This window comes from Equus asinus, chromosome 25 (genome assembly GCF_041296235.1).
Source record: "Equus asinus isolate D_3611 breed Donkey chromosome 25, EquAss-T2T_v2, whole genome shotgun sequence".
In the NCBI taxonomy this organism is placed as follows: Eukaryota; Metazoa; Chordata; class Mammalia; order Perissodactyla; family Equidae; genus Equus; species Equus asinus.
This window is the reverse complement of record NC_091814.1, coordinates 54,173,885-54,196,303: the sequence shown is the minus strand read 5'-3', so window position 1 is coordinate 54,196,303 and position 22,419 is coordinate 54,173,885. Positions and strand designations below refer to the sequence as shown.

General features: G+C 45.0%; 1 protein-coding gene across 1 annotated transcript; it reads right to left on the bottom strand.

Annotated features, from left to right (window-relative positions):
• Positions 1-1,241: 1,241 nt before the first annotated feature.
• On the bottom strand, positions 1,242-17,178 carry TADA1 (transcriptional adaptor 1). Its single transcript, XM_044758102.2, has 8 exons — positions 16,888-17,178; positions 12,468-12,559; positions 12,142-12,207; positions 8,299-8,396; positions 6,667-6,876; positions 5,197-5,348; positions 2,922-3,084; positions 1,242-2,472 (listed from the first exon to the last, which is right to left on the bottom strand). The coding sequence occupies exons 1-8, from the start codon at positions 16,959-16,961 to the stop codon at positions 2,320-2,322; spliced, it is 1,008 nt and encodes a 335-aa protein (XP_044614037.1). The 5' UTR covers positions 16,962-17,178; the 3' UTR covers positions 1,242-2,319.
• Positions 17,179-22,419: the final 5,241 nt, after the last annotated feature.

The window sequence follows — 22,419 nt, the reverse complement described above, 5'->3', positions numbered from 1 at the left end:
TAAATAAGTAGTAGTCTACTTTCCGAGAATAATCCAGACAACATTTTTCCTTTTCCAAGCCGTCAGAATTAAATGCTGAACCAGTCTGTTGGCCACAGCATCTAAGTCTGACCCCTAAAACCAAGCTTCCTTACCCTAATTCTACATCTTGGTACAAGTCAAAGACATGATGGCACACAGGCATTTAGCTACAGAAACAGGGTAAGCATTTAGAAAATCATGGTGCTATCCCTCGAGAAGCATCCCCATGACTTCAGGCACTGGGGAGAAGCGTTTGAGGAACCTGTGCTTGATCGATCACAGCCACGGGTGATACAGGAGGCAAGCATGTGAGCCAGCGCGCGGGGTGCCTGGTATAAAGTAAGGTGGGTCTTGCACCATATACCTGCAGCTAAAAGACAATTACTGAAATTCCTATAGGAAGCTTTATTCTAAGTCTGAAAGTATTTGGTTTCTAACAGCTTTTTTCTTCATTGAGATGGCTGTTTTTCTAAATAATGCTTGACAGTAAGCATTATGATTTCACTCAGGATCCCACAGTTGGCAACGGTGCTAGCATTGGAGCCAGACTTCAGAAGGGCAGAGGTGTTCAAATCTCTTTCAAGGGCTCTCTTGGAAAATCCTCCTAAGGATCACTCTACTGTCCTGCCCTGCCCTCAACCCCGTCTCTCCAACTTTACAAAATGATTCTTGAAAACCAGCATGGAAAGCAGATCTTAGTTTAGAGTGTAGGCCCAAAACATGAGGCAAAGGGAGTCCTCTGGTGTCCTGTGGTCCCACCAGAGTAGGTGGCTGTGGGGATCCAGGCCAGGTCCCAGAGAGGAGTTTTCCTCTTTGGACTTCTGTGGAACCTGCTGTTGCAAAGGGCAGCAGGGCACAGAGGAGGCTCCTGGCTGCCTTGCCATCTGTGGAACGCAGGAAATGCAACACGTACTTAGCACGAAGGCCCAGACAGATGGATAGTCCAAAACAACCACTACATTCAGTTAAGATAGTGCTTCAAATTCTCCCCAACCCTAAAAATTGTTGAATATTATCTCATCTAAAACTCTAAAGGGCTTTTCAGACTTGTGCCAAGAACTGAAACTAAGCTGTTTATTCTCTCTTTTTGGTCTTAATCTACACATCACAAATCTCATCTAGTACATTCTTTTGGGAAGTCTCTGCTAAGATAAAGCAGGGCTTTTCACAGTTCTGTAGAAGGCGGTATCCTTAAGAGGTTTACTTCAATAAACAAGCTGTTTTGTCCCAAACGGTTTATTTATCACATTTAAAGTACAAAATCAAATACACAGATCCAGATATTAGACCACATATACATATCTATACATATATTATTTAGACCTACACAAACCCATCTGTACATTCTAATAGATCCACGAACATGATCTCTTGAGTAAAAAGCAACATCTCTAAAAAAACCAAACTCGGTTATTAGTAACACTGTCAAATGTAAATTATTTTCACTTCATCATTTGAAAGGATAGAAACATGATATTTCATGGGAATAGGGGAATTACCAAGTATAGATCCAATATTTTTACATGGACTTCATAAAACATATTCTATAGGAGTAATTAATAAATGAACCTGCCAAAGTCTTCAGATGTAGTAACTCTATCAAAGAAGCTTGAGTTATGAGAAGACATAAGGTTAATTAATCTCAATCCAAGAAGGTTGTTTGTTTTGATTTGGGTTCCTAATGCACACAAAGGACTTCATTTTGTCTAATAGCACAGCATCTCTAAGTCATATTTTCTATGGAGTTGTACTGACTTTTTAGAGAGCTACCTGTATTGGTTAAAAATTAAACTGGTTACTAAAGGAGCTATCTAATTTCTAACACTGTAGGTTTATTTCAACCAAAATTCAAGAGCACAGCTCTTGAGGAGAAAGGCAGAAATTTTAGACTTGCCAGATACAGAATATGTGAAGTCACTGAACACACAGATGTCCTGCTGATCATGGGGACTACGTTATAATAGCTTCTTTGTTCTAGGATGTCATCTCCCTCACACGCAGACCATGGGACACTAAGCCTCAGATGCCTGAACATCTCCATTCCAGGCACAGAATCCCATCAGTGCCAACTCCCGTAACTGGAAACACACACACACACACAAACACACACACAGATTATTAAATTCGAACTGATATGAATGGCTTCACAGTAGCCACACAATACATACTCAGTGTCACGTTTCCATAGGAAAGGTCCTATTCACACTGCACACTTCAGTCTTGAAATGTGGACCCAAAGAACATTCGATTCTCAATAATCACTGAATTTGCAGAGGGTCTCACCCCTCAAATCCTAATTCAGCAGAGCAAAAGCCCCTCCTTGGCTGCCAAGCGCTGGCGGTGGACCTTGTCTTGCTGCAGCTCCTCGTGGTTTGGGTGCCAGAGTTTCATGATGACCCTCTCAATGTTGAGAGCATACACAGTGTGTGTAGGAATGACTTCCCTGTGGACCTGGGATTACAAAATTAGCAAGTCTCCAATTAGACTTCAGTATACTTATTTTCCCAACATATAAAATAAAAGTAAGGTTTATATCAACAAAACACTCACACAAAAGACACACAAACCTATAAACTTTAAGCCAGAACCTAATGGATCCCAAACCAGATAACAAGAAGACAAGGAAATAATAAGGTTCTGAAATAGGAATAAGGCAACAAGGGGATTTTTCCTTTTCTTTCTTTCATTGGGGAGGTGGGGGATGGGGGAGGTAAATTAGGAAGGATTCCTGCGCCCAGGATTTGAAAAATGAGGCTAGTACTAATGGTTTTAATAACAAACAATAAAACTGAAAAAAAAAAAAAACAGGAAGTGGGAAAGCTACTGAGTATGTCTGCAGAACTAAAGACACTTTGAACCGATCCATAAATCTAGGTAAACTTCGAGGAGCCAAGAGTTACCTGCAAAGCTTCAAAAAGGTCGTACATGTTCACTGGAGGCAAAGATGCAGGCAGCGTGTCCCCAGAGCAGGCTAGCAGGAGTGCGGCCTGCTGCTCAGCATCGTCAGGGGGCGGGTGAGACGCTGGATTCTGACCAGCACAGGGAGCAGAAAAGGCTGGAGGGCTGAAAACAAAGTATTTTAGAAATAGTCCCAGTAACTAAGACGAAAAGTGAAAACTAGAACAGAAATGGGTTGCTAGAACAAATCTTATTAAAAATAATATGAATTAAAAACCCAGTTATTTTTTAGCTAGTATATACATGAATAGTCTATAATTTTAATTTTTAAAGGCACCCGTTTGTCAGGCTGGAAAGAAAATATAAGAGTAACATTTACCTTCCTCCCTCCACAACGTTAAAATATTTACTAAGCTCAGGATACTGAGCCAAAATTGTTTCCTGCCCTTAAAGAGCTTATAGTTGGGGGAAAAAATAGACTTTAACGGAAAATGAAACTGAAAACAACTGACTTCAAGAGGAAAGTAAACGGTACTGGAGACAAGAGGATCAAAAATAACATGCAAGTGGGGCTGGCCCTGTGGCCGAGTGGTTAAGTTCACGCGCTCCGCTGCAGGCGGCCCAGTGTTTCGGTGGTTCGAATCCTGGGCGCGGACATGGCACTGCTCATCAAGCCATGCTGAGGCGTCGTCCCACATGCCACAACTAGAAGGACGCACAACGAAGAATATACAACTATGTACTGGGGGACTTTGGGGAGAAAAAGGAAAAAAAATAAAATCTTAAAAAAAATAAATAAATAACAAGCAAGAAAAGAAGATACAGTACAAAAGAAGCAACAGGCAAAAATGGAGGGTGGAGAAAATTAATCCAGATCTTGCCAATTTAGCAAAACGGGACCCCACACAATGTCAGCTGGGAAGTCAGGCAACCATGTATGACAACACAGTAGGAGACAACCTGTGTGACTGAAGAACAAGGGGGAGGGCAAATGACAGCCAGGAGGCGGCTTGCAGGAAGCACACTGGGGCAGGAGCTGGGTTTCGGCTCAGACAAAGGCAGCCCTGTTCTGAGAAACATGCAGCCGACAGGGAGGCCATCCTCCTCCCAGGGACAGGCCCAGCAGGCCTGGGCGGCTCGGGAGGCCTGGCAGGGTCAAAGACACTGCTCCCAGCACTCACCCACTACAAGGAGCCACCTTTTTTGGTTTGTTTCTCTAGAGAGGAATGACTTACAAAGAAGAACAAGTAATCCCACATAGATATGCCTGAATGAGACTGAGAAAGTAAATCTGCACATATGGCAATCTAAATAGAGAACCCAATTTAAGACGGTGCTCTTCAAGATGGGCCTTCGGAGCCGAGTCAAGGTCTTCAGAGCCATGAAAAAGGCCCTGGGACAGCTCCTCCACGTGGCCTCAACACTCTGCTCTGTCCAACTCTCTTCCCAGTGTCCCCAACCTCCACCTTGCACCATCACCACTCCTGCCAGCCTTCCCACCACACTTTTCTCTCTGAACCTGCATCGCCCTATCATCTCTTTACCTCTCTTCTCCCTAACTAACCAGATGACCAGACACACCAAGTCCAGCACTCACTCACTCCAGCTACCACGAGGAAGATTACATTATTGTTTTTTCCTTTCCCAAAGGCTTAAAATTTGGACTAAGTTTTTTTGAGGGGGAGGGAGAGAGGGAGGTGGAGGGGTGAAAACAGACAACACATGGGTGAAGGTATCCAGGTCATCTCATGAAGGGGTGACTCAGGACATTAGGGATGCTGCGAGCCCAGAGATTGGAGCTGAGAGACCAGATGTGCACAACAGGGTGACGCCCAGCACAGGCCACTATCTTGAGCTACAGCTATACAAAAGTCAGATGAGGACCTGGGAAACATCTACCACTCCTCCCCCACCATCAAGAAACCCAACCCTGACCCAACAATCTCAGGCCCGCTTCCACCTCCAGGCAACTGCTGTCCATCAGGACGCACTGCCCATCAGGACGCACTGCCCGAGGGAACTACTCTATTCCACCTCAGGACGCAGGGGGCACTCGTCAAACCACACACGGCAGCCACTTCCCGTCTGATAAGAAGTCCCAAAATAATCCATGAGTTACCATGCGAGGATGCAACTTCAGAAAATAAAACTCTGCTGCTCTCAAAGTTGCCTCAGACCTACAGAACGCCACACGCAGTTACTTAATAGCAGTCTACTACAGAAGAGTAGTGTAACAACTAGAAAGGATGGATATAAATCACAGGAATCTTCAGGTACCTTTCTATTAAGCTGTTGTAAGCTACTACGCTATTCTTCAGGTATGGCTGTGGGGTCACATTGCTACCAAAGGCATACTTAAAATGACCATCACGTAACCGATAGGCTTTCCTTCTTGACACAACTGATGTCAATATATCTTTAAGGTGATTCTGTAAAAACAAAAAAGAAAAGAAAAAATAGCATGAACTCCTCTTTAAAAGCAAATAATAAACCTTCCATTGACCAAAAAGTGTTTATTGGCATTTAGTGGATGGAGATGTGGGGCAGGCTAGCATGTGCTGGAACCAAAGGCATCTTTGCCAAAAACCCACAGAGCCACCCCACACAGCGGGTAGAGGACAAAGGGAAACGCACTATTTTTATTTATTTTATTATTTATTTTATTTATTTATTTATTTATTTATTTATTTTATTCTATTTAAGATGGGCTTGCTCTACAGGGAATTTATTAAAGAAGTTTTTCTCTCTCTCAATTGGCTGCTTCCTCTCACAAATGATTTTCACATAGCTTTAAATAAAAGTACAAAAATAAATAAATCCTAAAACAGGCAAACTACCTTGAAACTTGGTTTAAAATGGGACAAAAAGTTTCCGGGTCTGGGCTTTATTGGTCATAGTGCCCAATCCTCTAAAGTCCTTGCATGAAAAGAACCCTGGCTCTCTCAAAAGGCCATGAAAACAGCAGATATGTAGTAAATAAACAAAAACTAGGTATTTAACATCTCTTGACCTTTATGAGAGCCAAGCACATCAGCGTGTGCTGGAGACGGTGAGGAGAGAGGCAGAATGGGTCCCAGCCCTGTACGGACGGGGCAGCCAGGACCAGGCCGAGCGGGGCTTCAGTTACACCACTCAGATCATCGCACAGCAGGACTGCAAGGCACAATTCATAACGTCCACACAGACTCCATCTCATGTTTGTAACTTCATGAGGCAGCTATTATAATCTTGAGGGACAGGCGAGGAAACGGCAGCCCAGAGAATTGAAAGCAATTACCCAACGTCACCTGACAGCACCTGTGCACTAAAGATCTCAATGTATATTTTTTTGTCAGATAACTAAATGAATAAAACGATGGATGAAAGAGTGTGCTGAGACAAGAATCCTACTGTTCAGACGCCCATTCTAATGCTCTTCAAATGCCGTACCACAACAAAACCATGTGATTTTAATGTCTAGGATTCTCAATCTCATTGTTTTCCTTAAAAACTGTTCCCCTGTTCACAAATTAAACATCAGATCAAGCAGAAGTGTTATGCCCTAAGTAACCTTTCGAAAAGCTTGGTCTGTTAGCTGAAGGTAACTGTTTGGATTGTGATGTGTTTCTCCCACAGAGGAAAACTTCAACAATGACAATTCCGAGATCAGAGTGACACTTTGATTCTTTTCTTGCAGTACCAACTTTGAACAACACACACAAGCTCGTCATAGCCATTCTGTAAAACTTCTGCCACCAGCAAACCAACCTCCACGGCATAGACCACAGCCGAGACGGCCTCCTCGGTGACGTTGTCCAGCCCGTGCTCGTACGCCGTCACTATCATCCTCCCTTCCAGCTGGCCCCGGGTCGGAAGCATCATCGTGTGGGAACAAAGTTTCAAGTCATCGTCATCTTGAGGATCCTTTGCCACAAACTGCTGGGCTCCCGAGAGGGGATTTTGAGGCTGGAATCTATGCTATGGGTAAGAAAACTTTTCAAAATTACTCATTACAGTGCAAGTAATGAGACCCAAAAAAAGTAACCAATGTATTGGATTTGAGATGCCACAAATTAATGCCATCAAAACCCTATTACAGAGGTTAAAAAGAAAAAAGTAACTCAGGCACAAATACCAAAGATTCACCCCCATTACATGGTCATAATGAAGACATGAATTAAAGGGAATAATGGTAGTAGGCATAGCAGTTTATTCTATTCAATTAATACCTTGGCAATCACAGAAGATATAAAACTATTTTCAAATAAGCCAGAGCATTTTAAGTACACTTGTAAGTAAGCAGGTTCTGAAAGTATAAATATGTAATTAAAGCTTTAATTAAGCCCTAAAAAGCCTAGCTAACCAATCTAACAGATCTAATAACAAACAGTCCAAGATAATGCTATATAATTTAACTATTTGGTTACCATTATCTTCTACTTACATTCTCAACAGGGAATCTAAGACACAGTCATACTAATTATTTGAAAGAGTTTTTCTCAATCGTTTTCCACTCATAAAGCCTCAGCCTTCCTCTGGGAGATTCTGACAGCCCATTTATATGGTCCATCATCAGTGGGAGATAAGCCCCTGGTAGCTGTTGCTTAAGCCCAACATACAAGATTTTGTAGCAAATGTGGCTTGTCCCTATTTGAAGTTCATATTATAAAAGCAACACTCGTTTTTCCATTTTCCAAGTATAAGACTCTATTTTATATCAAACATGCCTTTTTAAACCAAGTATGCCTCTCTGGAAATACTGTTGCCCTCCAGATTGAGTATTATTAATATAAAACACAGAGCAAAGGTAGAAATAAATGTTTGTTGATGGTATTCAACAAAGCTATCAATACCCAGTCAAATCCAGAAAAGGGATACTTTGGGAAGCTTTGTTCTCTAGATGTGAACTGGAAAAAGCAAGTTATTCTAAAATGTTTACAAATTTTATAGCCAAATGCCTTCATAAACTCTCTGCTGATCCCCAGAAGGCTCAGGGCCTAGCTAGGCATCACCAGGACCCCGCCAGAGGCCTCCAGGCCTCCTGGGCCCTTGGAACAGAAGTCTGTTCAGTCTGAGAAACATTATTCATTCCAGAGAAATAGTCAAGAGGAGAAAGAACACAGGCACAGTTTCTGAATCACTGAAGAATCATTAGGTACTAACGATAACATTAATATGTATGCAGTAAGAAACCAGAACTAAAATTCAGACACCTGGACTCACAAGCTTTGAAACTCTCACCAACTTCAAGCACAGTGACATCTTGTTCCCCCCCAAATCATGACCCATTTTTTTCAACTCCACTACCAACAATTTAATATTCATTTAATAACTAAAGCCAGTTCCATCACACCAGTACTTAAATCACTTGTTACCAATATCTACCGAAGAACAACCTACGTCAAATTTCTGACGAACAGAAGAAAGTTTTTTCTTTCCCTTCGGTTTCCCAGGTTTGGCTGCAGAACCCCCTGTCCAGGGCAGAGATCCAGCACCCTCTATGAGAAAGAAAAATAATAATCATGAGAGAAAATAATGACAACTGATAACTGCTAAGTTTGTTCTCATTTTGGTCTAAAAATGTATGAAATGTTCAAGTAACGAAAATAGACAATAAATGCTTAAATTCAGACTTTCTCTTTCTACTTCTCTAAACAAAACTATAAATTCTCTCAAATCACATGAGTGACAGACAAGATGAGATCTCAACAAATTTCAAGGATGGGCAAAAAAGGTGCTGCCTTACAAAGCAGACACATGGAAGGCGTAACCTGGCCAGGCAAGGCTGGTAACTGAGGTGGAAGCGGGTCAACCTGCCTGTTAGAAATCCACAAGGAATCTGGATTTAGAGATGAAACCAGGAGGGATCAGTAAAGCAAAAAACAAGCTTAATGGAAGGTCTATATTCAAGTCATCCACACAAACCTGGTTCTTCATCCCCAGGACTGAGCTCAGCAAAAACAAAAATGCAAGGTGCCTTGTTCAAAAATTGAGAATTTCAAGACAACCACAGCAGAGCACTAAACCCAGTGGGGGGCCCTCCTGAGTCCTTGGGCCACGAAGCAAGCTCTGCTCACTCCCATACACGGGGGAGGGTGGAGAGAGACTGGAGGACTCTCAACTAGTGAAACAGAACAAAATTTCTGGGATTTACTAAGGTAGCCGGCCCCCTAGCGCACAGCTCTCTGCAAGCCAGCACTTGAGGAATCCCAGTCATTAGGGCTGGCCTCCTGACAGCTCACTATAAAGCAAATCTCCAGGCGATTCAGAGCTTCATTCTTAAATGCGATCATCAGACATTTGACAATAATCTGTAAAATGACAAAAATACCAAGCTAAACAAACAAAAAATAGACGTCCTAGAGATAAAGAATTCAGGCAACACAAAGGACTTCGAAAAATTTTTAACTGGCATCCTCAGAGAAGTCTGAGAAGATGTATACCCATAAAAGAGAAAGAGGCGGCCATAAATTGCTTAAAGAATGCACTGGACAAAAAGGCTGAAAGATAAACTCACAAAACACAGGGCAATGAGACGATGAGACAGATGTCTAAAACCAGTCAACCCAAAAGGAGAATTAAGTATACTATGAGGGAAGCTCTGGAGGTCCCACCAGAAGAGCAAAAAACAAAGTAGTTGTCTTGGAGAACATGTCTGGGGTAGGAGGAAGCCCTTGTTATAAGACCTTCTGTACTCTTTTTTTAATCATGAACATATACGGTTTAGTATTAAAGAAAAAAATCAAAGTAATACAAGCTCATTACAGCACACTTGAAAAAAATAACCCCCCACAACTTAAGATAGAAAAAGAAATCACCCATCCTCCTGGCAGAAGCATTTCCATTGTGATGTTTTTGGAAGGATGAATTTTTAAAGCTTTGGAAAAAAATACTCCAACTTCCTCAGTTTAAAAAAACTGCTTGGGGGACCAGCCCCATGGCCGAGTGGTTAAGTTCGTGTGCTCTGCTTCAGGGGCCCAGGGTTTCACCGGTCCGGATCCTGGGTGTGGACATGGCACCTCTCAACAGGCCACGCTGAGGCAGCATCCCACATAGCAGAGCCAGAGGGACCTACAACTATGTACTGGGGGGCTTTGAGGAAAAGAAGGAAAAAAAAAAAGAAGGTTGGGAAGAGATGGTAGCTCAGGTGCCAATCGTGAAAAAAAAAAAAGAACTGTTTGGGAAGTCATGGCCCTTTTCTGTCACTTTAAGTGTCTTTGGCGCACCCACATCTCACTTGATAAGGTCAGCCAATCTTAGATGACGTCCCAAAGAAACCTATGCCTGACAAATGGAACTGGCGTCAGGTGACACCTGTCGTGTGGCCCCATCCTCGGGGTGAGGAAGCCAAGCGCAGTGAGGACTGACAACGAGGACAGCTTTCCGGCAGCAGCTGATGTCTGCTAGGATTCAACACGTCCACCCGCCAGTTCCACAGGGCCTCCGGGTAGTTTTTCTTTTCTTTTGTTTTCTTTTCTCTGAAGTTTGTTTCCTAATCTATAAAAAGAGGCTAATAATACCTACCCTGAAGAGTAGCTGTGAGGATTAAAGATATGCAGGTAAAGTGCCTAGCGCATTGCAGTTACTCAATAAACAATATTATTAAGATCATCTTTCCTGCCTAGCTTAGAAAAATAGAAAACAAATCACCCACAATTACTATGAGGGCAAAGAACTATATTTCTACATTTTACTTTTAAAAGAAATCACCTCTTTGTTGCCAGCAAGTATTAATTTCATTATGAGGAAATATATTTAGGGTGTTTGATGGAGAAATAACCTCTCAAATTCCAAATCTTTCTTCATTTACTTTAAAATAATCAGTAACACCCATTCAAGAATATCAAAGGGTTTATTTAATTAAAATCAGCCACCTACACTTACTAATACTGCTTCCTTTTGTTTGGCATTTTTTTATTTTTAAAAGTACTTGTTCAGATATTCTCGATCTGCTTTTTATAACCCGACAGGTAGATATTAATGCTTCTATTTTATACATGTGAAAGCTAAGAACATGCAATAATTAACCACACTATCTAAGCTGGTTGCAAAACCTAAACCTGAACCCAAGCGTCTTGACGCCTATCAACCAGAGTTTTGATTTCTGGTCATTCCACTTACCTTTGTGTGTGTGGCACTTTAGAACAGATCTACCTAAAAAGTAAGATCTGGTCCTCACAATGGTGGCTTTTCCAATCCCACTACATTTCACACAATGAAGTAGATTATCTTTAGGACTGACTGCCTGAAGTGCCCTTCTATCTAAATTAGCAGAGCATCAGAGCTCTGACACGGTGTGAGACGGTGCGGTGAGGGGCCTGCAGAGGGTAAGGGAGGCAACCGTTCTCCAGCACCCGGCTCCAGAAGCATGGCTCTGTTCACTCCTCTTTACACCAACAACTGTTATGAGCGCGGAGGAGTGGCGCTCTGGGAGATCCTGTCTGACTTCTTCATCACACAACAGAGGTTGGCAGAGAGGGATGATACAAAATACCAGCCATTTCTCTCTGTGTGTGAGGAAGACTGGCCCTGAGGTCACATCTGTTGCCAATCTTCCTCTTTTTGCTTGAGGAAGATTGTCATTTCTAGATACACATGGGCTTCTAAAGGACCATCAGAATCACTACAGGCCTTTTAAAGACAAAAAAATTCAATTTAATCTACAGCAGAAAGTACTGACAAATCCAAGTTTTTCACAAGAGCTCAGGATAAGTTTTATCATGAGGCAAATTTTTAATGTATTTATTTTTGACTAACTGATTACAATAAGATGGTTGAAAGAGGTTACTTGTGCCACTTAAACTCCAATAAATTAGGGGCAGAGGCATCGGTGTTTCTGACACCCGTGTAGGTGGCAGCGGCAGATGCAGCTTCCCGCCCTCCCACCACCGCCAGTCTCCAAGGCCCTCTCTCCAACCCTCCAGCGCCTCCGCCTCACTTCAGAAGGCAGTGAGAGCACCAGCTCTCCATGCGCCATGGCCCCCTCTCCCCCCACCCACCGCAGCCTCTCCGCACCCGCAGCCCGGGCACTGCCCGCAGCTGCTGCTTCCCCGAGGCCACCTGCTTCCTCACTTCCCACGGACTCCCCTGACCCACGTCCAGCTGCGGGGGAGTAAGGCCCAAAGGTCAGCGCAAGGAGAGGGACATCACCCGCCTTACAAGGTTCTATAAAGAACTCTAGCGACACAGCAGTGCCCCATGGCCTTGCTGACCGCGTCCCTGCAAGTATTTCCAACCCCTTACCTGGTGTAGACACCAAAATCTGACAACGCGTGAGGATAGCCAGGAGGAAGTCATTGTGAGAATGGACTGAAAAAGGGAAGGTTGTCACATGTCAAATACAAAATACAACAAAAGGAAACCATTATTTTAGTCTAGCTTTTAAGGATTTTGGATATTCCCCTACTCTGCCATTGTTTACACTTAATTTTAAATATTCACATTATTAAAATGACCTTACACACCACTAAAACCAAAATTTTATTTTTTTAAGTGGAAAAGATTCTAACTCATTGCAAATGCAGGAAAACTTCAGAACAGTGAAACAACTCCCCAGATAACTGTTTTACCATTATCCTGCGTGAGAAGTCTATGAGCTTCCAGGTCGAACTCCTCTTTGCTGATCTTCTGCTTGAACCACAGCTTGAGGTTAGCCCAGTATCTGCAGAGGGAGAAGCAGTATTCAGATCCACAGGTCCTGCTTCTTCCCCGCAGTCACCTCACCGGCTCCAACTCCCGGGGAAGGACATTTTGCATTCCCTGGTGTTAGGGGCTGAACCGTGTCCCCTCCAAAAGTCATCTGGTGAAGCCCTAACCCCAGCACCTTAGAATGTGACTATATTTGGAGACAGGGCCTTTAACGGGGTAAATTAAGTTAAAATGGAGTGGTTAGGGTGGGCCCTAGGCCAGTGTGACTGGTACCCTTACAAGAAGAGATGAGGACACACAGAGGGAGGGAGAGACACCCCAGACAACGGGCACCTGCAGTCCAGGGGGAGAGACCGGCAGCTCCATGTCAGACTGCCACCTCCCGACTGTGGGAAAGTCAACTTCTGCCGTTCAGGCCACCCAGTCTGTGGGGCTCCGTCACGGCAGCCCGGCAAACTGACACACCAACAGGAGGAAAAGGAAGCCAAGTCCTTCCTAAAAGGGACTGACAGGGAGTCACAGAATGGGATTCACCTCAGTGAGCCACGGCTGCCCCTTTCCTTCCTCAGGGTTGCCTTCCTAAAAGACCCCTCTCCGGAATCCCACATTTAAAGTTTATATTCTAAAAGTATTATTAACTACAGTTAATAATACTGTATTGCACATTTGAAAGCTGCTAAGCAAGTAGATCTCACAAGTTCTCATCACAAGAAAAATTTTTTAACTATGTGTGGTGACGGATGTTAACTAGACTTATTGTGTTGATTATTTTGCAATATATACAAATATTGAATCATTACATGTACACCTGAAATTCATATTTTATAGATCAATTATATCTCAATAAAAAAAGATGTATATTTTAAAATATGTATGTGTTTTATGGGTTGGGGAGTGGTCATTAATACTGATTCTGAGTGACCTCTTTCCTTTCAAATGACCTCAAGGTTTTTTTGGGGGTTTTTTTTGAGGAAGATTAGTCCTGAGCTAACATCTGCTGCCAATCCTCCTCTTTTTGCTGAGGAAGACTGGCCCTGAGCTAACATCCGTGCCCGTCTTCCTCTACTTTATATGTGGGATGCCTACCACAGCATGGCTTGCCAACCGGTGCCACGTCTGCACTCGGATCCGAACCAGCAAACCCTGGGCACTTGCACACTTAACCACTGCGCCACCGGGCCGGCCCCTCAAGTTTTAATCTAACTGGCTGAAGTAATGGGTTTCTAAAACACCTCACCACAAAGAAAATACCTGTGGAGATGAGAAATTTAGTGGTTTTTAAAGTGAACGCCAAACACTAATCATAAAAATTACTAGTTATTTGGTAGGGAAAAAAAGATTCAATCTTTTATACCTTAACAACATTATTTGAAATAGGAATAAAATACATGATTTTTCACATCCACACCTCTTGTTTTGATGTCTAAGGCAGCTGCTCCTTGTTCACAGAACTAGATTAAAAATTACTCAGTACACATCCTACATCACTTTCAATTCCCGTTAGCTACTTTCTAGTGCTCATCTGAGTTCCTGACAGAATAAACACAGACATCCCTAAACGAGCTGGTTAGACGCTCTCACTGCCTGGTCGCACCAACGGCAGGGCTTCCCACGCACACACGTTAGCTTCACGTCATCTTAGTATGCATCTCTGTATGGACAGGCTACACCTGTATGTAACTGCATGTGAAGCTGTGGGTTCACCTGCATTTGTTTTTCAGGAGAAAACCTACAGCTTTAACGGTCTTCACGTCGCCCAAGACTCGCTTCACTCAACAGCAAAACATGTTAGTTCTAGAGCTTGGCACCACTTTTCACCCGCTAGTCACACACTCATTAGTCAATAACGTCCCAACAGTGGACATGTAAATGCTCTTTTTTTTTTTAGGTGCAGGAATAATTCTGAACATTTATTAATCAAATAAAGCTCCACAGAAACCAAAGTCTTCTCCCTTCCCATTCTATCTAACAAAAGAGGAAAATAACATGAGAAGAAGCCCATTACTGAAAATCCCTGTGTCACCATCTTACAAGAAAGATGCAAATGCATCCACACTGGAGTGCGCGAACTTGTTCCAGAACCAAGACAAGGCTCCGCCAGGAAGCTCTGCCAGCCAGACGCTGTCTGTCTCCAGCGGCAAACCTTCCAGCCCAAAGAGCCAGCACCGGCCAGCAAGAGGCAGACAACTTGCTCCCAATCCTGGCCCCTGTTAACTCGCTGCCCACCCATGGACAAATGAGCGTCGTCCTAACAACACCAAAAACAAAGCCAGTCAGCCTCTATGAAGGTGCGGATGACGGGTGACGAGCATAAATGGGTCAGACTAGGAAGCACTGGAGATACCTGGAGGAAAATAACATACAACCGAGTATCAAAAGATTAAGCACCTATTTGAACGTGACACTCTACTGGGTACTATACCAAGTGAGCGAGCTAGCAAAGCCCATGTCTTTCTAGAAGCTGATGTGGGCACACAGCCTGAGAGAAAGGACATTCGGACCACTGGATAAAAAGAAAACAACTCACATCGGAGTTCCTTATACACGGTACATGTTTTACCTGCCACCAAGGACAACGTTTGAACGGTTAGCTTGTACAAAGCAAAGCACCCTTGCAGGAAATATGAGAAACTACTGCACAGCAGTACTACGGGCTGTTCAACCAACAGGCACCTTGTAAGGAGCAGAAGGGGAAAAAGACAAGGAGGGATTGGGAAAACACCGAGCGACACTGGACCCCGAACTGTCCTGGCACAAGGCGGCTCTGGGCTGTGCTGTCAGCGGAGATTCAGGCCACAGGTGCCCCCACCCTAGCCTCACCATCTGTATTCCAGCACAGCCCACAGCCAGCCTCGCGCATTGAAGACCAAATCTGGCAACCCCGAAACCTGTGTGAGGAGTGTGGGGCCACGGAGGTCACCACCACAGATAGACACTCAATTATACACACAAGCCAGGTCCTTTCGAGTGACCGCAGTATGCAAACATTCACTTTCAAATAACGGTCAGCATCGCAGATCCTACTGAGTGAAAAGGCTACTGCGCTTCGAAAACACATAAACTTCGCCGCCAGTATTACAAAAGTAACAAGCTATAGGAATCAACGCAGGTGAAAGCTGTCAATTTTACCTACAAAACAATTAAGAATTTTTAATTAAATAAGCAAAGAAACAGACTGACAGTAAACGTGATCAAAACATAACTTTCGGTAGAACATTTTATCTCTGGGCGCCAAGAAATGTTTATAAAGAAATAATTACACCAAAATAGTAGATCAGGTTAGATTCTAACTCCAGCGTGTGCAGAAGCCTGAATCACGTTCATAGTATGAACGCTCAGGGAGCGCACGCCGCTTTGCGCTCCTCCACGCGGGCCGCGGGGGTCGCACAGGAAGCGCACCCCGCGCCAGGACGAGAGCAGACCGCCAAGCCCGCCCCCCCAGTTTCCCAGCGAGGACAGCTCGCGGCCTCGCGCGGGGCGTCCCGGTGCACCGCTTCAGTCGAGTCGCAGCCAAGCGCCGGGGCCGCCTCGGGAGGGGGAGCTGGGGACGGCGGGCACCCGAGCGCGCGCGCCGGCGGGGACACGGAGGCCGCCCGGCAGCGACGGCACAGGCGCCACGACGTTCAACGTTTGCAACTCGCGTCCTGCAGCTGCGGAAAATAAACTGTAATAACATTAACGTGGTGAAACCTGCAGCCCCGTCCCGGCCTCTCGGACGTTTCCTCCCACGACCTGGCCTCGGCCCCGGCCGCACGACCGACTTCCCACTCGGCCCGCCAGCAGCCGCCCCGCCTGCGCCCCCGCTCGCGCTCCTCGCCCGGCAAACGGGCACGACCGCGCCCCCACGTCTCTCTCCGGGGATCAGAGCGCTGAAGGGCGCTCAACACGCGTCCGCCACCGCGACCACCCTGCTCCCGCGGCGGCGGCGGCGCCCACGCTCATTTTCCCGGGGGCCGTCTGCCTTCCGAAACGGCCCTCACCGCGCCCACCGACAGTGCCCACACGGCCCCCCGAGCCCAAATGCCTCCGCCTCCGGGAAGCCCTCCGGCCTCCGGGCGCGGGCCGGGGTCTCCCGGCCCCCCGCGGGCCTCTGGCGTCCCGCGCACCCCGCCGGCGCCGCCCCGCTCAACAGGCCCGCGGGCGTGAGGCGCGCTTCTCCCGCCCGCACGGGGCCGAGAGTCTGGGCGACGGCGCCCGCGGGGTCCCGAGCGCCGGGGAGGCCGGAGACGCCCGGGGCCCGCCGCCCGCCGCGCGGGGCTGCACAGGCCTCGGGGCGGCGGGGACGGCCCCGGGCCGGGGGGCGCCGCGCGGGGGCCCGCGGGCTGCGCGCACGGCTCTTACTGCTTCACGTTGTCCCCCAGGGCCTCGCTCAGGTTCTTCTTGGCCGCCTCCAGCTCGCTCACAAAGGTCGCCATTGCTCCCGGCCCGGCCCGACCAGACCGCAGACGCCCGGCCACAGCGACCCACAACCCAAGAGCCAACCCGGCGAGGGCCTAGGCCGGGGAGGCTGCGTCCGCTCCGTCTGCCCCGCCCCCGACCGCTCCGGAGGCGCTCGTTGGGTTTTCGGCTCCGCCCGCCTCTCCGAAGAGAAAGTGCGCCGCCCGAGTCGGTGTTTTCTGCGGCCTCCTCCTCCCGCCCCTCGCGTCACGTGACCCACCTCTCGCCGCCCGCCCGCGCGCACCCCAAACCCGCCCGCCCGCCCGCCCTGCTGCAGCGGCGCCTGCCGGCGGGCGCGTGCCCGGCCGAGGTGGCGCGGCGTCCTTTCCCCGCACGCGCGTCTTCCCCCGGGTCAGAAAGTCAACGCAGCCCGGTGTACTCTCTTTCGGTGACTTAGTTTTCGCCGATCACTAATCACCTAATATACCACTTAATTGATTTATCTTGTTAATTTTCTGCTTTTTCAACTGAAATGTAAGTCCCACGAGGGCAGGTTCGTGTTGTATTCACTCCTATTTCCCCCGTTCCTAGAGCAGTGCCTGGCGCCTGGTGGGCTCGCAGGAAATATTTGCCGAAGGAGTAAGGTAATGATGAAAAGTGGGGAAAATACATAGAAGGATAAAGAGAGAAGAAAGGAGAAGTGTTCTGCCACCTCCAGACAAACACCTGAGAGATTTCTCCCGCGCCACGGCACCCCCCCCCCCACCGCACCCCCCGCCGCCCCCATGGTTTGTAATCATACTCGACATTGTGCATCTTGGTGGCTTTGCATTTTTTTATTTAACATAATAATATAAATATTTTCCTCTGGTGTTACTTTGTCTTTATAATCATAATTTTAATGACAGCATATTACATACCCCACAGATAGAATATACACAATAACCCGTTTCTCAATTGTTAGACTGATTTTTTCTCTATTAAAAGCTGTACTGTAATACGCTTCATGCATAAAACTTTTCCTCATTTAGGATTATGACTTGAGGATAGAGTCCCACAAATAGAATTACTGATTTAAATGACAGGAATATTTATGAGAGTCTTGGTGAACATTGTCAAGTTTCCTCCCAAAGACCTAAAATAAATGACTTTTAAATCTTCTGTAATTTTTCCACAGAGGCCCTTCAAGCTTCTTCATTTACTCAGCAAATATACAGTGAGCTCCTACTATGTGCCTGGCACTCTTTTGCCTGCTGGGGATACAAAGATGAACAAGGCAGGTAAAGTTCCCTATCTGTGTCATAAAACCCCAGAGACTCGATTCTGGCTGTTTAAAAGTAGTTGTCCACTTAAGCTTGCCACGGTTCCCCACTGCCCGCAGAACAAATTCCAGACCCTACGCTGGCGCTCAGATTTTCCTGTGACCTGGACTCAGCCTGCCTGTCCCCCTTGCACACACCCTGGCCTATCCCCATCACCCCTTAGAACGCTCTCTCCATTCTACTTACTTGACTTTCTATCACAAACCACATGACTCAGTCCCTTGACGCAAATCTCCTGTCTGCGGTTTTGAGACCTATGGGTGGCTCCCTACATTTTTTGCAATCACAGACATACATAAGAACATGTGAAGGGGCCAATTCACAGGATTAGAGAAGGGCACAGATGTTTGGGTATATCTTCCACAACAGTCCCTCCTTCCCATCTCTATCACTACCTGTCCTCTAAGAAAAATATGACTCTGCCGCTTTGAATCCATGCTCGACAACACCCATACCTTTATACCTCTAGCTCATTTAAACATTCCTGTCTCTCTCATCACTTTGTGCACCGATTAGCATAATTTCAGTATAGTTTTTCAGTTAAAGGTCCATTTTAAACTGTAGTGTTAGACAATATAACATACACAAACAGACATCTGACCAAACAATGTACTGAACGGAAATGAATACCAAAACCATTTGCAATTTGGTAGTTTATTTTAAAGAAACCAATTCTAAATCTTCTTTTAGGTATGGCAATGCTTGTACAATGCATACCACAGACAGATGACTGTTAAATGGCTTCAGAGAATGTGTGTAAAAGTGGTTTAGAAAATGTAAAGAATTCTGCAAATGTTAGTTTAATCTAGTTTTTTTAAATCTATTTTTTGGATTATCCTATAGCAATTTTCTTTTCCCCAACTGCAGGCTACTTTGAGAGTAACTAGAAAAGTTAACTTACTAGGATATTGGGAACAATATAATAAGATAGAATAATATATAACAATGTAAAATGAGTTTCCATTATCTCCATTATCCATATCTTTCTCCCATTTCATTAGGATGAACAGTTGAAGATTGATTGTATTATTTATATATTGCCTGTTTTTATGTAACTTCTTTTGATATATAGTTATATAACTTATAAATATAATATGGATACAATACAAAGGAAAGCACCCCAAAAAATGTCATTTCATAGCTATTTACTTACATATCCATGAAAGCTTGGGCTCTGCTTGCTTAGTTATCCCCAAGTCTGTATTTTCTGAGGCACTGGTTGATTTGGCAGTAGGATTGGATGTTGGTGGAGTTGGGAGATGTCTCAGCCCTGGAGATTATGTTATTATTACTGTTCTTTCTTCAAGATAAGATATTGAGGTTCTTTAGACATATTTATAAACCACTGACTCCTCCTTTCCCCTGGCTGGTGCCTAGAACAACAGAAATCTCTGTTGGTTGGCTTTCTTAGCCCGCTCGTTAGCGCTGACCATTGGCCTTCTTCTCTAAGCACCGTCAGCAAACATGGGTCGTTTCCACTTCAGACATCAGCAGCTCTACTCAGCTGGAAGGATTCTTACAGTTTAGCTTTAAAATATTGATAATATTTTTAGTTGCCCGGTTGCATTACCACGATAATGTTCCCTGTAATGTGTAGTACTTATTATATGGTATGCTGTGGTACAGACAGTACACACATGTGGTGCCTATGCATGTAGTAGATACATATGTGGTTATACTGTGGTGTATAGTGGCCCCGCAATCAACATGGATGTCTGCTAGAATTAAATATTTCAGAAAATTCTATGTAACATTCTTCCTCATCTATATCTATGTTGATCTACAGATTTTAATGTAGTTAAAGGTTATAGACTAGAATGGGTTAGATCCTACTAAAATTTATTGAAATTAAGACAATTGAAAACAATTGGAGAGGCATGTCACCCTGACACCACATATATTTCATTTCCTGTCTGCCAGAAGGAGGTAAAGAGGTTCTTAATCTCTTTTTTGGGCTGCGGACCTTGTTGGCAGTCTGGTGAAGCCTTTGCAACCGTTCTCAGAAGAATGTTTCTAAATGCATAGACTACATAGGATTACATTTAAAACGGTTTTATTGAAACAATTCTATACATGGGCCCAAGCTTAAAACTCTCTGAAGCTATAAGGTACAATCGTCCCTCCGTACCGGAGGGAGACTGATTCCAGGAACCCCCACAGATACCAAAATCCACGGGTGCTAAGTCCCTCCTAGAAGATGGCGCAGTACACTGAATACAGTGTGCCCTCCATCCCTGGGGACTGGAAACCCACAGACACAGAGGACCGACTACACTTGGTTTGCTCAGGCTGCCGTAACAAAGTATCACACAACACGTGGCTTAAACAACAGAAATTTATTTTCTAACACTTCTGAAGCTAGAAGTCCGTGATTAAGGTGCCAGCAAATTTGGTTTCTGTTGAGGGCGCTCTTCCTGCCTTGTAGAAGGCCGCTATCTCTATAGCCTCACCTGGCCTTTCCTCAGTGGGTGTTGGGAGGGAGAGCAAGCCCTCTCTGGTGTCTCTGCTTGTAAGGACACTAATCCTATTGGATCAGGGCCCCACCCTTATGACCTCCTTTAACCTTAATTACTTCCTTAGAGGCCCCATCTTCAAATACAGCCACATTGGGGGTTAGGGCTTCAACCTACACATTTTGGGGGGATGGAAGCAGTCAGTCCATAACAGTACTGCAGGAGATCCTGTAGTTTCCCTTTCCCTTCTCAGAAGCTCTTGGAGATTAAAGTTCTAGACTCTGAGAAATGGAAGGCATCTAGGAATTCTAGTGCATGAAAGACACGTAAGCAGCCCTAAGAATACTGAAAGGTGTACACTGTTTTTACAGTGTGTCTTCACACTATCGTGACTAATTAACTTGATCAAAGCACTTTTCCTGGAGTTAGTGAGTCTGAGAATAGAGGAACAAACATTTAAGGAATAGAAGAGGCATGATCTGTAACGTAGATGAAGATCATTAGAAGCCAGTCAACTGGACGATACTTGTACATATAAAATGTAAATAACTCTACGAATATTAGCTTTGTCTAGTTTTTTAAAATCTGCTTTTTACATTATCCTATAACAATTTTCTTTTCCCCAGTTAGAGGAATATGAGTAAAAGTCTAAGTAATGTTACAACTAAAGCAAGATTTAGAATTAGGACAATCAACCGAGAAGAGAGGTAGAGAAGAGATTACTATTCCGCTAAGAAGACAGAATACGGGGCAGAGCTGGACCACCAATTAGCTTCTGAGGACGGGAAGGGGCATCCAACCATGGGCACAGCCCCTTAGGCCTCCCCAGGATATTTCTGTGCCTTGAAGGGAATCTTCATTTTGTTTCCTCTTCTCACTCTGGGAACCTGACAGCAAAGACCCCTTTGGTTCTATGGTGGTGGTAAGAACACTGCAGACAGGCTGTAATGAGACAAAGCAAGTGGCTTAAAGAGCTCCTATTAAGGATGAAGTTAGTCCTGGGATTAATATCAGAGGTACTTCTGGGGCCATTTTTTAAACTTTTCAAAACACGAGTTATTAAACTGCATACCTTGCAAACCTCTGTAAGCAGCTAGCCAAACGGAAATTTGGAAAACTTGCTGAAGCCTTTGGCCACTACTCGGAATGTGGATAAGAGCTTCTCCAAGGTGCTAAAAATATTTTTGTGTAGTGTAGGGCTCAAGCATTGGAGAGATCTTTGACACTCAGGGCAGGTGGAGATTCCAAACTGATGCGCTGTCACTGGAGTTGCTAATGACATAGGGAGACTATGCTGGATGGAGACTTTCTGGAAGGAGGGAAAGCCACAAGTGGTGATCCAGAAAGATAACTTGCTGTCTGCTGTTGTCCTGAAAAGCCTGACCCCAAGGAAGGAACTTGATAAGTGAATTTTAGAAGATTTGGCCAGGCTCATTGTTTGAAGTCCAGGAGGTGATTTGCTGCCTGAAGTTATAGCTGCAATTGTACCAAACGGAGCATCCTATCCACCTGCTGGGGTCCTGAGTCCACTCTCTACCCTTGTCAGAAACAAGAAGTCTGCTGCGAGCCAGGACTTCCTACAAAGTAAGGAGCTCAGTCTTGCATATCTTTTGTTAGCTTTATGCCTAATTTCTTTTAAAAATTTTGATGCTCTTGTAAAGACATCTTTGTTGTCTGTTGCTTTTTCCCCCTATTATGTTACCTAATTTGTTTTGTTGGTG

Excerpts from the sequence above, each read along its gene's own strand:
- TADA1 (XM_044758102.2), bottom strand. The coding sequence starts at position 16,961 with ATGGCGACCTTTGTGAGCGAGCTGGAGGCGGCCAAGAAGAACCTGAGC. Across the intron at positions 8,397-12,141 it reads GATTTTGGTGTCTACACCAG|AGGGTGCTGGATCTCTGCCC; the intron begins GTAAGGGGTTGG and ends TCTTTCTCATAG. Across the intron at positions 2,473-2,921 it reads ACCTTTTTGAAGCTTTGCAG|GTCCACAGGGAAGTCATTCC; the intron begins GTAACTCTTGGC and ends TTGTAATCCCAG.